Below are 17,804 nucleotides of genomic sequence, written 5' to 3' on the forward strand. Positions count from 1 at the left end.
TGAATTAACTAAACTATAGAATGAAAAGCTACAATAACATGATAAGCATGTAGAGCTGTGGTCAAAAGTTTTGCATCACTCTATAGAATCAATCCTAAAATTCTTGGTGATGCAATAATGTTATGTTAAATAACAGATCTATAAAATGTTCATATTGTTACCAGAGACGTGGGCTAGTCACGAATGGTAAATATGTGGGTCCTAGCATATTATGCTATACAGGACAAGGGCACTGGAAAGTGCCGGATTGAGCAGGGAAAGACTACATCTCCCAAGAGACAATGCGGGAGGTGTAGTTAATAGGGCCTACAAAAATGGCAGCCACCAAAGAAACTACAAGGGCCAGGAGTACATGGGGTCTAATTGAACTGTAAACCAGCACAGCTGCAGGTGTTTAAGAGGTGTTAGTTTTGTAAGTGGCTGGGCTGGTTGACAATAAAAGGAAATTATCTCCTTTGTTCAGGGTGGAGCTGGGGGAGGCTTATGGTGGTTGTGGTTAGACTTGGTGGAGAAAGGCGAAGTTAAGGAAAACACAAAAAGAAATACAGAGGAACAGATTTAAAACTGGTAAGTAGCTTAGCTACCCAGTTTATAAGATAGATACAAGAGAGAGAGAGTGAAGTCAGATCTCCTAACAGAGACAGATATTGTTTAGGTTTTGTTTTGTTTGATACAAATAAATACAGACACTGTGCTGTTTTATTTCATTTTTGTGGTCCTGTGGTTCTATCTTACAACAAAGAAGACAGTGGAAATGGTCCTGCAAATGGCAGACTTACCCCGGTGTGTCACTAAATATATATATATATATATATATATATGTCTCAATCCTAAAATTCTTGGTGATGCAAAACCTTTGGCTGTAGTTGTAATTGACTCCACCATCTGCTTTCTGACCTGGAGACCCATGCTGAAAAGCACGACAGGCTCTTCATGTCAAAGTTAATGTGTCTGCTCTGCGTGAAGTTTTGTGTGGCTATTAGCCTCTTTCTGGAGCATAAAATCCAAAGCTATACAAATAAGAAATAACAGCAGCCTTCCACAGTAAGTTTACAGAACGTTTGGTTTTGGTGCTGTTGTAAATGTCTTTGCAGAATAATGATGCAACAGCTGTATGCAGAAGCTATTTTAGGATGGAGTGGGACAGCTTGACATGGAGGTTTATAACCTTTAAATAAACTGGTTCAACAGTAATAGGTGTATAACAGACACAAAAAAAAAACATTTTAAAGAGCTTTCATCTCTTTGAAAACAAACTCTCTTGTATAATTATGTTTTGCAAGAGTGTGTGTTGAATAGATACTGTATAACATGATGATCATTTAAGCATAGCTTTGGATATTTAAGATTACAGTTCCTTTTACCTGTTCAGGTTCGATAATGTGAGATCAGTATTGGTTCAGTCCAGCGCTGGTACGGTTGCCTGCTCAGGTTGATGGAAGTGACACCATGGTAGAATGGAGCTCAAGTAATGAAACAAAGATGTGTTTGAGCTGAACCACAGCACATGAATTGCAACTAAATGAATTGTGATGCAGATTTCATCCAGGGCTGTAGTACCCTTCGTAACCCAGGTTCACAGGTACGTTCTAGAACGCATAGCTTCTGAGATTTCACAAGACCAGGCTCTAAGATGTTACAACTGCAGCCAGTACAAAACCTTTCTAGACCATTGTGACAGAATGTGACAAATTGATTAATAGTGTGCAGGTGATCAAAGAACAGACAGACAATTGTAATCCAGAAGCAAAGGTTTGTTTATTTTTATTCCTTAAGTCCAGTGCCTGACAACAAAACAAACAGTCAATAATAATGCTGGTAAACAATACAGCGGCATGTGTTACTTAAATTTACAATACCTGGGCTGGTCCCAAAATAATAGTCCCATTATTATATCCCCACACACAAAAAACACATACAATGAGTTAGCTTTGTCTCTTTTCTACATGATGGACTTCCTTTTAACCCTCGGAACGAAGTGTCAGTTAATTTAGTCAGAGTATTCTGTTCCATTTACTTAGCACCCGCGCAGGTCGAGAGGGAGATTTACCACCAAGAATCATTGTCTTTCTGTCATACAGAAAGACAATGATTCTTGGTGGTAAATCTCCCTCCCTACCTGTCAGGGCGCTAAGCAGCGAGAACAGAGTTCCTCGGATGGACTGGTCTAACAGCTCTTTCCCAGGGTTCAAGGGAAGTCGGCCAGCCAGGAAAAGGGTGAGACTCCGTTTCAAAAACGCATCGACCCGGAAGGGAAATTACATGATTGGTAATTGGAGAGGTGGTTGCACTCTTTTACCAAGGGATCATGTGTGACAGCTTAAAAGGGGACGGAGAATCATAATCTGTTCCTTCTTTTTGGTTTGTGTTTGTGAACCGAGAAGGACTGTGAGAGACCCCGTAACCACTGTTTCAGTATCGTGAGTGTTTTTATTTGTTCGTCATTGTGTAATTCACTAGATGGCTAACACGGTTCCTGAGCTGTCGTCGAGGGCCAGCACTAGCCGGACTACTGTGACAAAATAAACTGTATCGCCCACCACGAGCACTACTGTACGCACCCAGGACTGGGTCTAGAAGCCCGTTATTGTCTACTCCTTGCAGTACACATTGCTCTGTATTGCCGGGGGATTATTGTTTCTTGGTCACCAGACCTGGATAAAAATAAAGCACACTTTCCAAACTGAATTACAAGGCTCTGTCTGATTAATTACTGCACTGCATCACTCCTGCACCTGTTCCCACTCAGCCACTTTGTCACAACCATACATCCAGACACTTGTGTATGTACTGTTTATTAGGATTGTCTGACAACAGACAAATATGTTAGGAATGCACGTATTACACGGTCAATTTCGCTGCAGTAATCTTCAAAACACAATTTACTGCACTGCAAGAAATACAAGAAAGAATGTGAAATGAGAGAAAGAGAAATGTAAATCAATAAACAAAGATGTAAAAAGAAATAATTAATTAAAGAAAAAATAAAAAAAACACTCCAAGGTGTTTTAAAAACACACGTTTACATGTAATCGTTGTTCTTTTTCCATGGAAACCTAGGCCAGAATTAGTTCATCAGTTCATAAGATTAGCTATTCCAAGTTGCAGCTTCAGATTATATAAAATTGTTCTTCTCAACCCTGATCCAGGATTTTTGTTTAAGGGAATTCTGTCTGAAAATGTATACCCAGTATATTAAGATTCGCAGACCACCTATGAGATTTGAAATCATTAGCTAAATAGATTCCTTTATAATATGTACTAAGCTATAAATTACATTGGTGATTATAAAAACTGCTGAAAGAAAAATAATTCCTATAACAAAACTTTATTATGATGATAAGGTGCCTTGAGGCGAAATATCATTGCAGCAGTGGCACTGGAACAAAAGTGGGGATGCTGAAAGTCATTGAACAAAACTGTAACCCCTGTATATGATGGAAGCCATGCAAAGCCAAAGGGGGGGCTGCCGCTCCCCCAGCACCCCTAGTTCCAGCGTCTTTGCATTGCAGTGCTTAATATGGGCTAGATTAACAAAGCTATTTACTTTGCCAAGGACCATCGGAAATGTTGATTCCCTGCTGAAGTGTCAGGCCTATTTGTTCTCTCAAGCCTTCGGACTGTGATTACATTTGATGTTTTTATTTTTTTTAATGTATTTATTTTTTTCATTTTACTTGTATTCTTTTATTGCTTGGTCATGTTTGACAGGTGTTTTTACTGTATTTGATTGTGAAATGCTTTGAAAGGTCTTCCCATGAATGACACTGTATCAAAATAATGTTTTCGTTGATTACTCCACACGTCATCAGATAAAAAGGAACAAAGAACGATTTACAATTCTAAAAGCAATAGGAATCATCTTCAGACCGCAAATACAATGCCCTAAATTAAACACCTGAGCTGCTTATTTCAGATTTGGTAACTTTATTGGGTGTGTTTATTAGTACATGTAAAAATCATGCTGAGACATTTTGGATTAAACTTTGAGATCATTATTAAAACCTACAATGCTGCATTTTCACAGTGGAACAAAACGCCTTCTGGCATCCTTTAAAATCCCTTTAGAATGTTTTATTTCCACAGGAGCATTTCAAAATGGCCAAATGACAATAAAACCACTCTTTTTATAGGAACTGGTTGAAAGAAAACCGGGACTGGTTCAGGGTGGAGAACTGTTCCTAAGGGAAGTGTCTGTGAAGGAGATCCATGCAGTCCCACAGCCAGTCCAGGAGAGAGCTCTGTGTACTGTGCCTCCTGGCTACGGCTTGCTCTGTCAGGTCACAGTAGAGAAACAGAGCCATCACCAGGTCCCCCACCATCCAGCCCCGCTCCACCGCCCTCCGCGCCAGGCCGGAAAACTGACAGGAAACAAAATAGATTAACTAAACGGCCTCAATCGTTTATTTATTTATGTGTACAGTTAAACTTGTACGCCTGAAAAAGAGTTTGTTTACTAAAAGGCCCCTTCTGGTTAGGTTACAGAGCCATTTATGCTATGTATCTGTTGTGCATAGTCTACTAAGTATCTATTGTGCTCTACTGTGTTGCTAAAAACATCATACTCTTATGTGTGGTATGCATGAAACATTTTCAGACTGTTATCAAAGTAGCTAACAGTTCAGAACACAAAAACCTTTAAATATCTCATGAGTAACACATTTTTTTGAAAGGTATAACAATATAACTTTTAAAAAAAAATTCTAGGTTATAACTGCATTCTAGATGTATCAGTCTAACCTACTTTTTTTCTGGCTGAAGCCATGACCATAAGTAACAGTGTTGTACTTGAAATAAATTGGTATATCAAAATGATAGGTTGCCAGTACTAAGAGTATGTACAGCATGTGACTACTTACCTGTGTTCTAAGATCCTCTGCTGGGGTCCTACACTGGAGTACAGGTATGTTTAACTGAGAGGCTACTGCCCATTGGAGCACTCCCTGCAGCTGCTGTGTGGTAATGTCACAGTGAGCATCCAGCTGTGCCACCACAGGCCTGAGGCCTGGCTTCCCGGATGCAGAAAAGACTCCTTCAGGGTCAGTGTGCTGGTATGCCTTCAAGGCCCCTCTATTTGGGAATCCACTTTCTTCTCCTGAGTTCACATGGGTTAACTTGAAGGTTGTGGGGTTTTTTGTACCAGTGGCATGCTTTAAAATAGGACTATTAAAAAGATCACTGCAGTGTTTGCCAGCTTCATCTAATGAAGTTTTCAGCACAGCTTTAGCTAAATCCTCGGCATAGGACCCATGCCAATTCATCATTTCGAAGTCAGTCACTTTTGGCTGTTGTGACTGTATACAACCTCCATTGAATCTCCTTCCAGATTGCTGGGGAATGGTAACTGCAGATACGCCCTCTCTTTCATAGAGCTTCCTATGGAGTTGGTGGTGTTCTTGCTTCACTACTGAAGGAACGGTACAGGCCAAGATCTTTCTGCTCGGCTTCTCTGCTATTTCCTCTACCATGTTTGGTCCAAATGGGCACTGATCTTTTACATTATCAAAAGATGTTTCCTTGAGGTGTTTGACAGCTTTCTGCAGGACATCTTTAATCAATAACCCTGCAAATTGGGCCAGGTCTGCATTTTGGAAAGCACCAAAGTTAATATTGGTCTCCCAAGTGGATGGCACACAGCATTTATCTGATGCAGGTGGGTTAGTTGATACATTCTCCATTGATGAGTCTGGCATTTCTTTATAGTCCCCGTCAAAAACAACCGACTCCTGGCTGAACATCACATGTCGGTCTGGATGTGGGACAGTTCTGGACAGCTGTTCTCCCACCTCTGCCTGCCCTGATACCCGACACCAACCAGCCTTTGTGGGCGTCACAAGCATCTGAAACGAGGCCTGAATGAGTTCTTCAGCAAGCCTTTCTGCCATGTGGTTGAGATTCGCTTCACAGTGTGGCTGGATCCCGTTAGTTGATGCTGCCTTGGCTTTACAGGGGACTTTGATTTCCGGCAACATTTCTTTTTGAATTGCCAGAACCTCGTCTCTTATTTCTTGACTCATCCTCTCTGCATAGACAGACACAGGGCTGAGTGGGCTGTGAGTCATTCTTATGGGAGCCACACTCTGCATCTGCTCCTGGATACTTACTAGATCACTTTCTGTTGAAGTGCTGTCCACACAGCTGTTCCCAGTCTCCACATTCGGGCCTTTTAAAAAATTTTCATTTGCGCTCCAGCTCATTATAGTTAAAGCTAACTGGTTAGCATAGACTGAAATCTGTTGAAATACTTGATTCTCCTTTGAATGCCTCCGAGACCTTCCATCCTCCTTGGCCTGACCAATACTTTGCTCTGCTTCCCTTTCTCTTTCTGAATACTCCAGAGAGAGCGACCTCATGAGTTTGGCCATGAACTCTGCCTTATCCCTAGTGTCTTGCTCTTTCCTGGGAGAACTAGTAGAGTCTTCCTTGGGGGTTGGTGGAGGAGGAGATGGGAGGAACTCCTTGGCGAGGCCACCTTTCAGTTTCCTGGAGAAGCTGCTCCGGCTCTTACCTTTCTCTGGCACGAGGGGGGTGGGCGGAGGAGCATCAGGATAGTCCATCGAACTCTTTTTGAAGAACACAGATTTTGCTGGAGCTGAAAAACAGGATGGCTCTTGGTGTTGTCTTGTTGTGATGGAGCCCCCTGTCCCATACTCTCTCAAAAATGAATTGAAAAACTGGTACTGATTTTCCACCTCACTTAAGGGGAGATCGTAGACCACTGGGCTGGGAAAGTGATAATGCTGATCTCTCCCGCAGCAGTTCTTGGTGCAGCAAGGCATTGGTGTGTCTGGGGATCTGACTAGGTTTATATGTCCAGCTTCTTCAGAGAACCTCCCACTGGTACATGATTCATGGTCCATTGTACTTCCATCCATTTCCAACAGAGCCCTCGAGGTCAATGTCATTATTGTGTCTCTTAATTCCTCAATGCATATAGAGTCCAGTTCCTTTGTCAGTTTTGATGCAAATTCCTCCGCAACAGACCGAGTACGCCTAATCTTCCTCTCTTCTGATAAGGTGCTATTGGTGCACTGGGAGGAAGAGTCTTGGCTCACAGTTAGCCCCTTATTAATCTCTTCATGTGATTTCTGAATAATAATAGAGGAAAGCTTAGTAGCCAAACCCAGGAAGCCATTATAATCAATGCTGGGACTAGTGCCTGCATCTAATTCCATTGGAGACACATGCAAATCATCTTCTTTGTGCATGACAGCTGTTCCACCAATGGATGCAGACTGGCAGTCAGGTAGGGGTTGACTCAACTCTAATGCAGCATTCCTGCTCACAGTTGGTTCCAATTGCCTTTTAAGGACACTCATAATATCACTCGTCATGTAGTCTGCATAGCTGGAAATTAAACTGTGCCCAGGTTCTGTGCAATGCTGAGGAATGTTATTAGTCTCCACTCCCTGCTCCCCAGAAGCCATGCCTAGAGCCTGGCTCAATCCTTCTGTATATGCATTGAGTGTGTTGAGAACAGCTGTTCTGTCGTAGGTGGGAGTCGCACCTGGTTGTGTGGTAAGATGCACAGCTCCTGAATTCTGCAAAGGGAAAAGGAAATACAATGAACTCAATTTACAGCCACTTGAACTAAATAGTCACCTGCTATTAGCACAAACTTTCTGTTTTTCTGTTTGATGTTGGAGTATATTTTTAAAGTTCAGTCTTTGATTAATTAATACTTTTTTGAAAGAGAAAAACACCTGGTATTTTACTGAACTAGAAGCATGAGAAATATAATAGCAGGGGCTGAATTTCAAAGCTTTATTCTCCAAAATGTAGATTACTTTTTCTTAAGGTAAAAAAAAGTTACAAAATCTTAACAAGGGTCTTTGGAACATGCCTGAGTTTTTGTTTTGTTTTTTGTTCAAGGTCATTCCTTCCAGTAACTTGGCTATGGAAGATATATAGAGACATTCTGGTCTGATTTTTTTGGACTCTGTTGTAGCATTCACTTTAATATTTAGGGCTGTAGGTTTTAAACTTTATTTTTCCAATTGAAAGTGATACTGTGAGTTGCATGAAACAACACATTCTAGTCCCCCCTGGATATCTGCAGCAAGATCATTGTTTCAAATTTGCATTTGCTTTTTGGTTTAAAGAATGTGGCCCCAGGGTGTATTTGTGCTACTTGCACAGAACTTATTGGAAGGCCTGTCCTCAGACTACAAATCATACAGGACAAAGGCCTGTTGCAGAGCCCTTTGATAAAGCCTCAGCACATTTAAAACATGAAAATGTGCTTCCCACAATGTAAGCATTGAAACAAAAAGTGACAGAATCTGCAATATTGTACCCTTGCCAACTCCTTAAGAACTGTGAGGATTGATTAGGTGTCATTTATTTTGACAGACAAATGGTTGATTGCAGCATTACTGGCAGCACCTTAAGTCTTATTATTCATGAGTGTGATGTAGCTAATGAATACTATACTGTGGCAAAGTGCCCTCCCCTGTGTGTATTTTGTGTTGTGTGTTGTGTGTTAACACTCGTGTTACACAGACCCATTTATATCCTGTATACCAATGACTATACCTCAACATTAACACACAACATACAACACAAAATACACACAGGGGCGGGCACTTTGCCACATATACTAATGAACAATAATATATACTCCACATTTACTACTTTGACTGCTACTACTACTACTACTACTGCTACTAATATTATTCTAAGGTGCTTATAAACTCAGTAGGATACATTAGTACCTGGAGAAAGTCTTACACCATGGTAAATGTTTAGTATAACTACAGGAAAAGCATGGCAACCATTCCCTTTACTGTGGTAAACCTTTATAAGGGCCCTAGCATGCTGTGGCCTATAGTTCACTGGTCAGGTTCTTGGCTCTGTGGTTTGCACAACTGCATTAATATTCTATAAGCTCCCAGTGTGCAGGCTGTAATAAAGGGGTCTGTCTGTTTTTTAGCACTAATTGTTGTATTTGTTTAATAAAAATGAGTCCCCAGGCATCAAGGTGAATCAAATCCAGTCTCTTCTTTAATGAAGTGTCTGCGAATGCTGGGATATTGCAGTGGCTAGTGTAATTGACTGCCCTGCTCTTATTTGAATGCAGAGCTTGTCTCTTACATTGTTCCCTGTGCTTGCTTGCCAGATCAGTCCAGTCCTCTGCGTGACTGTGGGGCGGTTCCGAAAGCGCAGGGTCAGGGTACTTCCTCCAGACATAAACACTGAGCAGAGACATTTAGCTGACGGAAGCTGATGTAGGTAAACATGTGTGTTTAAATACTGTATACTACCAATCTAATTAGGGTTGTTCTACACTTCTGCTTGGACCTCAATACTTCCAGACAAATTTGAAACCATTTATTTCAAGTCAGTTGTAAAGATGGTAACAGTCAGTTTGCTTGTCTGTATGACCTTTCTAAGCTTTGTGATAGAGGCAATATCCATTTAATATTTACTTTTACTGTTTTGAGGAAATTCCTGCTACCGATTCATTTTCTGGCAGGAGTGATGGCTGGACAAGTCTGATTTTGTTTTAATTAAGTAAAAATATTTTGTTAAGTTTAGCAGAGTAAACAAATAACACTGTTATTCTATTGTGAACTTTTTCCAGGATGCAATCTTTTGGAAAGATTGTTTGAACATTTTGTTTCATTTTTTTTATGGTTTTCCAGACCAAGTTTCATGACGATTGGCTAAGTGGTTCTCATTTAAGCATAAAGTAAGTGTGGCATACAGAGGGACATCTGTACACCCCTATATATCTACAGAATCTGATCTTCTCAATATTTTGCTAATTAAAAATGTTCTTCAGTTCTTATATCCTCTCCCAGAGGGGGGTAATAAATACTTTAAATTAATCACATAGATGAGACATATATCTTTTACAGGACTAAAAGGCTTAGAAAGATCACAGTTGCTAAGAATTGAGAATGAAGAAAAAAAGTTGTTTCAAAAAGGCAACTTTAGCTCAAATCCTATTGACAGCTCCCTAATATAAAATATAATATTTACTGTATATTGGTTGTAAAAATAGGCCCGGAACCCTGCCTCCCTCTTGTGGCGGTCTTGTATTAATGCAGAACATTTCTACAGGTAATGGTCGCTGCATTCTCACCTGTCCATCTTCTGGAGCCCTCTGATCTTCATTTGAGGAGCTGGTTAAATGACACAGCTTCAGTCTACTGCTCAGCCAATCACTTTCAAGAGACATCTGCCAATTATTAAAAGGATCCTGTTACTTCTTAAAAATAATTATGTACAGCCCCCCCCCCCCCCCCCCCTTTTTTTTTTAAAGCAACAATTAGGAACCATAATTACAAGAGCGTGCTATTTCTGTTCCACTTTATAACAAGAATGAGTGCTGGTGGAACAGCATGATCGGGCATATAGTCAGCATTATCGGGTATCTTCTAGCTGGTTCTGCACTACAAAGGGACATCTTCTATTTAGTGCACATTACAACATATAAGTGTTGACTCAGTTTTGTCTGGCTTTGATCTCACTGGTGAATCTTATTGAACCATGACCCAATTCTGTGAAATCTGACATTTTATTTTGATCAAATTTGAATTAGCAAGTCTAATTTTAACTTATGTTATTTTTAGTAGCTACATTATGTCCCTAACATTCATTGTGGTTACATGCACACAAAGATTTGGGTATTTTTCTAAGGAAAGTAATATAAACACAGTTTACAGGTAACATATAGTAATATTGCTATTAGGTTAACTGTTCCAAGTCATGTCTGTATTCCAAATTAGTTTTCTGGAAACTGCAATTAGTCACAACACTGACTGAAAAAGCATACTGTTGAGTAAATCACTGTTAATAAAGCTCTTGAACAAAAATTAAAATACATTTTGTGGATATTAATGTATTTATTGTTTTATAAATTTAGTTTAGTTTTCACTAGAAGTCTTTCTCAGTCATGGAATTTGAGTATTTTTAAATTATAAAATCCTTTTAAAAATAATCCCTTTCGTGAAATATTAAGAAACAATACGTTTTGGCATTTACTTTAATTAAACCTCTTTGTTGTTTACAGCTTTTATTACAATATTTTCAAAAGCTATTGAAAACAGAGTTCATATTGCTCTGACTCCTCATTTTCAGGTCCCTGGTTACTTGTCTGATGACTTGGCTGCCTTTCTCAGAAAGATGCTGAACATGTGTGTTTATTTTGGAGACTTGAGAAACCGTCTGTCACAGTTCAGTTGGGTTTCATGTGCTGCATTATTATGCATCTCTTGTAACAAAGCCCTGTAAAAAGAAGGGGCTGTAAGTCTTATAAACTCCGACATAACCTGTAATACCCCTCAACATAGAACTTTATATTTGTACTTTTATAAATTATATATTTTCTGGATAAAAACCCCACTGTTGAAGGATCATTGGTAAGGTTGTGAATCTGAAGGAAAATGAAGACCAAAGACCATTCTACAGAAGTTAGAGATAAAGTAGTACAAATGCATAGATTAGGGAAAGGGTAAAAAATAATATCCAAGTGTTTGGATATCCCAGTGACCACAGTTGGATCAATAATCAGGAAGTGGAAGCCTCATCACACCACCCAGGCACTGCCAAGAAAAGGCCGTCCCTCAAAACTCAGCGCTCAAACAAGAAGGAGACTTGTGAGAGAAGCCACAGAGAGGCCAACAATAACTTTGAAGGAGCTACAGATTGTTCAGTGGCTGGGAGTGGAGTAATGGTACACCAGTCAACCATATCAAGAGCTCTGCATAACACTGGGCTGTACGGGAGGGTGGCAAGAAAGAAGCCGTTACTCAAAAATTACCATCTGAAAGCAGGTCTGGAGTTTGCCAGAAAGCAGGAGAGTTACCAAGCTGCGATGTGGGAAAAGGTTTTGATAGAGCTTTGGCCAAAACTAAAAGCACTATGTGTGGCGCAAACCTAACACTGCCCATGCCTCAAGACACGCCATCCCTACAGTGAAGTATGGTGGTGGCAGCATCATGCTGTGGGGATGCTTCTCATCAGCAGGGACTGGGCATCTTGTTACGATTGAAGGAAGAATGGATGGAGCAAAATAGAGGAAAATACTGCAAGAGAATCTGCTTCAGTCCGCTAAAAAACTGAAGCTTGGGAGGAAATTTACCTTTCAGCAGGACAATGATCCCAAGCACAAGGCCAAAGCAACATTGGAGTGGCTCAAGAACAAAAAGGTGAATGTCCTACAGTGGCCCAGTCAAAGTCCTGATCTCAATCCCATTGAAAATCTGTGGCACTATTTGAAATTTGCGGTCCACAAGCGTCGTCCAACCAACCTGAACAACCTGAAGCAAATCTGCCAAGAAGAATGGGCCAAAATCACTCCTACACTGTGTGCAAAGCTGGTACATACTTACCCCAAAAGACTTAAAGCTGTTATTGCAGCGAAAGGTGGCTCTATCAAATATTAATGTGTGGGGGTTGAATACTTATATAAGCAAGATATTTCAGTTTTTTATTTTTCTTAAAAATATTTCCCAACATAAAACCAATGCCACCTTACAATAATTGATTTTGAGTTTAAGTGTTTTAAAATAAAATATCGAACAGAACGAAATTTCAATGTACCATTTGTAATTCAGTAATATGAGAGAATTGGTCAGGGGTCTGAATACTTTTGCAAGGCACTGTATATAAAAATATATGTATGTCATTCAAATATATATATACATGTAGATGCAGTTCACATCATAGCCACCCTTGCAAATTAAATGTTTGCCATATTTGCATAATTCTTAATCCTTTAACATCACTGTGTAATACAATACTGATTCAATATCTATCTGTCAAACAATACAGTAAGTTACATTCTTAACTAGCTACCATTATCTGTTTGTCTGTCTGACTGTGAGAACTAAGGAAATGTACCATATCTAGGTTTGACAGCTTTTCATTGTCAACAGTTAAGGTTGGCAAGCAACTTCAAGAGCCGCATTTCCTCTGCCTGAGCAGCTCAGAGTTAAGGAAGACTGTTAGTAACTGTACAAACTCCGCCTGCTATTCTCCGAAAAGCATGTGTTAATTTGCTGCAGTCAGACAGTAGGCTATATAAAAGGCAAGGTGATGTGGGAGGCTTGTCTGCGGCAAGAAGGAGTCATCGTTTTCAAGGACAAAGAAACATTTAATAACATTTTGCAAAGAGCTCATTTTTTAACCCTTCTGATCAAGTCAGTTTGTAAATTACAGTTTATAATACCGGTGCCATATTATTTTGCAAACTTCAATTTTCAATGTTACATGTTTCATAGCTTACTTGACAAAACAGAAAATATAGAATTTAGAATCCTTGTAAAAAAGGTTCTCCCCACAATGGCAAAGCAAGGTTCTAACAGGAGTGTAGGCATTATTAAAAGAATGGTGGAGGAGATTAAGATGTAACGATATTCCGAGGCGCACGAAAGAAAAAGTCTCATATACAATGAGGGCTCATCCTCCACCGTTATTTTAGTAATGCCTACAGAATGTATTTTTTGTAACATGGCATTCTGGTATTTAACAATACTGGCTTAGGCATTGCCGAATCACTTGCTTTACCTAATTAGTCTTATAAAATAGGTTGTTATTTTGACAACGTGTGCGGCCGTACACATTTCGTGGCTTTTTGAGGTCGGTTTTACCCCTTTATAAATTTGGGCCTAAGAGTTTTTCCTGGGCAGAATCTAAAACCAAAGAATAAAGCTTTTCAACCTCATCCATGAACCATTTTGAGTAAATTCTAATTGAAGGCACATTTCTGCACCCGAAGGGGGGGTTTACAGGAACATAGTCACGTGGCAGACAGGAAGGAAGGACGGCTAGTTTTTGAGAAGACGTCGCAGAGAATAGATTGTTTCAGATGAGGCAGGCATTGCTTTTGAGAGTGTTTGAGTGGGCAGTGTACCAATTGGCTTACCTCTTGAACACAGTTTTTAATATGGAGTTCGCTAAAACTACACTCAACTTTTGTACTATATTAGTGGTTAATTTATATATATTTTTTATTGCCAAATGAATAACTTTAACCCTGGTCTCAAATCTTAATTGCTGTATGGTACCAAAATAACAGCAACAATAATTAAATGTAATAATGTGTTGTCACAGCTGTGGTTTGTTTTGTTTTACTTTTTAAGTAAATTAGCAATACCATGCACTTACTATTGTATTGTACCATGCTTTTTAATGTGCTTTACCATACCTCTCTGGGCTTTACAATGCTTACCTAATAATGCTTTTGCTATGCTTTATTACACAGATATGCTTTTAAGGAAAGCAGCATCATAGTTCGCATTTAATCCTGAGGTTATGTTGCAACATTGCACTACTTAAATATCACTCTTAACAAAGGCATATTTGATGAGTACATAGTAACTTAATACAGTAGACTCTCGCTAATCCGAACCCTGTTAATCCAATTTGAACGAGATCATGAAATGCAGGCTGCTAGAAACCAGACCTCAATATCAGAATTCTACGGTAAGTAGGTAGAACATTTACATCTTGATTAGCTAGACAGCTGTCTATAGGGATAATTACACACTCAGCTATGTGTCTGTCCTTATAAAGGATTAACACAGTAAATCTGCATGTGCTTTTCCCATGGTTATGCTATGTATTTACTGTGGTTTTCCTTTTTTTTATATATACTTTACCATACCTCTCTGTGCTTTGCAGTGCTATCCATTCACTGTGCTTTTTCTAGGGGAGCTTTTAGAAGGGTGAGTACAGTGTTACAGAAAATTAAAAAAAAACTTGGCTAACATACAAAAGCTTTTTATTTTGTGTTTTACAGAATTAGTTAAAGAGCAAGTAGCTTTGAATGTGAAATCCTTAGTTTTTTGCTAACTGTGTGACTGTGAGTTCACAAGCAGCTCTTCAATGCTAGTTTCCAGCTATAGACATGCGTAGGCTAGTCTTTATATTAGTAAGCAGCAGACCCTTCTCGTGCACAGCAGTGTAGTGCATGCCAGCAAAAGAAAAGAAAACTTGGCAGATCATTAGATGCCACTGGCTCTTCTATTAAGACACTGGCTGATTTGGCCTGTTTTACATATTACTGTGACAGGCAGCTAGAACCGAGGCTTTGAGCTCAGGGGAAAGCACCATAAGACAGTCTTTAAAAAATAATAAAAGACAGTATTTACTCATGATTGACACTGTAATAACTCATAATACGTTAAGGGGAGTGTAACAAAGAAGATCATTCCTCTTCAAATATACATTAAATGTATAATAAATGCCATATCTACTAACCAATTCAAACCCGACAGTATAATCTCCATTTTAAATCATGGTTATTCAGCTCATGTCGTCTGTCAGCAGGTTTGGTTCCCTCTACCCAGATAACATCAACAGCATGCTCTGGTCCCCCCACACAAATTTCCTCAGGAAGGCCTGGTAGCTGTTTTCTGGTTTTCACTTCCCCCACTTGATTATATATATCTCATATTTAATAGGACCTTGGACTGCTTTGTAGCTTTGTTTTGCTCTAATTAAGTGACCTGGTTGATGCAGCATTCTCACAGCCTGCAGTGAGAGGCTGCAGCACCCTTTGTTCAAGCATTTGTGATTCACCTTTGATCATACAGACCCAGCCTCAGTATTGATTCAACCTTGTTATAGCATATCATCATAGGATAAACCTATTTTTGAGGGTAAAAGGAATAAATGCGATACCCAGTCATTGCACTTTGGTAGCAAGAGGAGCATATTTGAGGCACTTGTGGGACAGACTGCTCATTCAAATATTTATCTTTTTTCTAAAGAGGAAACAATTCTCTAGTCAGGGATATTGAGATATTTAGAGAGCAAGTCTAAGCAAAGTTATCAGGTAACAAACTCTCCTCCCCAGCTGTACTGTTTCCCTAGAAAAAAGAGAACATTTCAGGGGATCATTCCACTTGTGAGATGACTTTTTAGTTACACTGCTAGCTCTAATTTTGAATTCACAACAGTGGTGGAGGCTGTCTGCTACTGACATTCTTAAAACTACAATAAAGTGTATCATTTACAGTACTGGCATTTTTGTAATTCACTAGGGAGTTTTCAAAGGCTGGTTAACAGTTAAGTTGCACTACTTGTGATTTTGCCAGATATTTAAATAAATTTTCATTTATTCTCCTGCGTTGTCTGTCACTTGTCTGTGCCCAATTGTTCTATGCAGTATGGCACGGGTTGTTATTACTGAGAACATCTAATACATATTATTTTAATAACCATTTGTTTTGTTCTGAGATCATTTGTTGTATTAAAATGAGAACATAATATAACCACATACAAAAACATATCTTAAAATATAATATGTAAGTCAAAAAAATGCTGTCAAATAACTGGACTGAAATTGTTGCAACAATCGAACAAGAAGTTCCTTGTACTTTGTAATCTGACAAATTGAAATACCCAAATGTTAGTGCACAGTTTCACACACAATACAGGTGAGGCCAGCACAACAAATCTAAAATGTTAAATTCAAATTTGTACTTACCTCTGAAAACGGAAAGATTGATTTGAAAAGAAAAGCTTCTGAACAAATGGCGCAGGGTCTAGCTGATCGAGAAGGAACTGAGCACCGGTGCTCTAGTGGTTTTGTGTTGGCGGTGACTTCCTCTTTAGCACCTGCAGAATCTGCAGCACATGCAAGCTGATGAGGCTGCTGTTGTTGACAAGAGGGACCTTGCTCTGGTCCCCGACCATGACTCCCTTCCCCCAGTTCAGTGAACTTTTTAACTGAGAACAGATTGAATGGGAAGCAATATGAATTTGATTCTAATCAATGACAATTCAGTAGAAATATTATTCCTTGTTTGCTTTGTGTAATCCTCTACAGTTGCAAGTTTTTGTGGGTGCGTGCATTCCATTGTAGAGACTGACCAAGCTCTCTCATTGAAGAATCTTCTCAGTTATGGGAGCATTGTTGATTGACTACTGTACTTTCCCTTTAACTGTGTGTAAACTAATGTGTATATTATTGTCTTATAGTTCTGTGCTTGTGTTGTGATTGTTATTTTATTTGGCTCATTTTTGTATTGTTTCTATGCACCTAATAATCAAAAAAGTTAGCATTTTTAAAAAGTTACAAATTACTTAAACAGCTAGTTACAGAAACATGCTTTGAAGTTCCAGCTATCAAACCCGCTCCCTCCTCTGACGCAAATCCCTAGCAACATAATAGAAAAACAGCGTTCATGTGGCGTGGAAAGGTTTGACTTGCAATGTTGAAGTGCCTTCTGATTTCCATGTTGTGCATTAGCCGTTGTCATTGTTTTCAACTAAAAGTAAATATGTCACATGTAATTCGTTATCACATTACAGTTACAAATTACTGAACAATGTAATCAGATTACAGTAATGCATTACACGTAATACATTTCTCTCCAACACTTTCCAATAGTGTTTGTTTTCTGCTTCGGAGTGCAAGGCGGGGATTTTTTGGGTATTCATAATCATGGATAGAAAGTAAGTGTGCAGGATTAGCTCAAGGTAAGATTAAGGGTAAACTAGGTAAATGCTAAAGCAATTCACATCAAAGAAATAATCCTCCTGAAATCCACAGAAGGTACCAGATACTTCTAGCCGCAATGGCCAGTGAGAGATACAATGGTGAGACACCCAGCCAGTCTAGTCTCTCCCTAGGAGGCTGTGAACGCTCATCACATCAGTGATTCAGATCAGTTGCTGGATCTAATTATCCAATGTCTGTAGTGTTTGCTGAATATAAGGGCTTCCAGATGACGACTGTACCCCTCTCCCCTCGACCTAGAAAAGGGGGCCCTATTCCCCAGGTCTTCACTGGTAGAACCTGTCCTTAGTTGATCCTGTTCAATCAGACTCGTCTTCTAGAAATTTTA

General features: G+C 39.4%; 1 protein-coding gene and 1 long non-coding RNA gene across 2 annotated transcripts; one reads left to right on the forward strand and one right to left on the reverse strand.

Moving 5' to 3' along the window:
- Nucleotides 1-3,051: 3,051 nt before the first annotated feature.
- si:dkey-171c9.3 lies at nucleotides 3,052-16,523 on the reverse strand. Its single transcript, XM_041219663.1, has 4 exons — nucleotides 16,442-16,523; nucleotides 10,088-10,183; nucleotides 4,860-7,541; nucleotides 3,052-4,361 (listed from the first exon to the last, which is right to left on the reverse strand). The coding sequence occupies exons 2-4, from the start codon at nucleotides 10,181-10,183 to the stop codon at nucleotides 4,182-4,184; spliced, it is 2,958 nt and encodes a 985-aa protein (XP_041075597.1). The 5' UTR covers nucleotides 16,442-16,523; the 3' UTR covers nucleotides 3,052-4,181.
- LOC121295234 lies at nucleotides 9,116-10,149 on the forward strand. The gene is made up of 3 exons (XR_005946889.1): nucleotides 9,116-9,227; nucleotides 9,645-9,691; nucleotides 10,066-10,149. It is a non-coding gene; the product is annotated as an uncharacterized LOC121295234 (long non-coding RNA).
- Nucleotides 16,524-17,804: the final 1,281 nt, after the last annotated feature.

This window comes from Polyodon spathula, chromosome 20 (assembly GCF_017654505.1).
Source record: "Polyodon spathula isolate WHYD16114869_AA chromosome 20, ASM1765450v1, whole genome shotgun sequence".
In the NCBI taxonomy this organism is placed as follows: Eukaryota; Metazoa; Chordata; class Actinopteri; order Acipenseriformes; family Polyodontidae; genus Polyodon; species Polyodon spathula.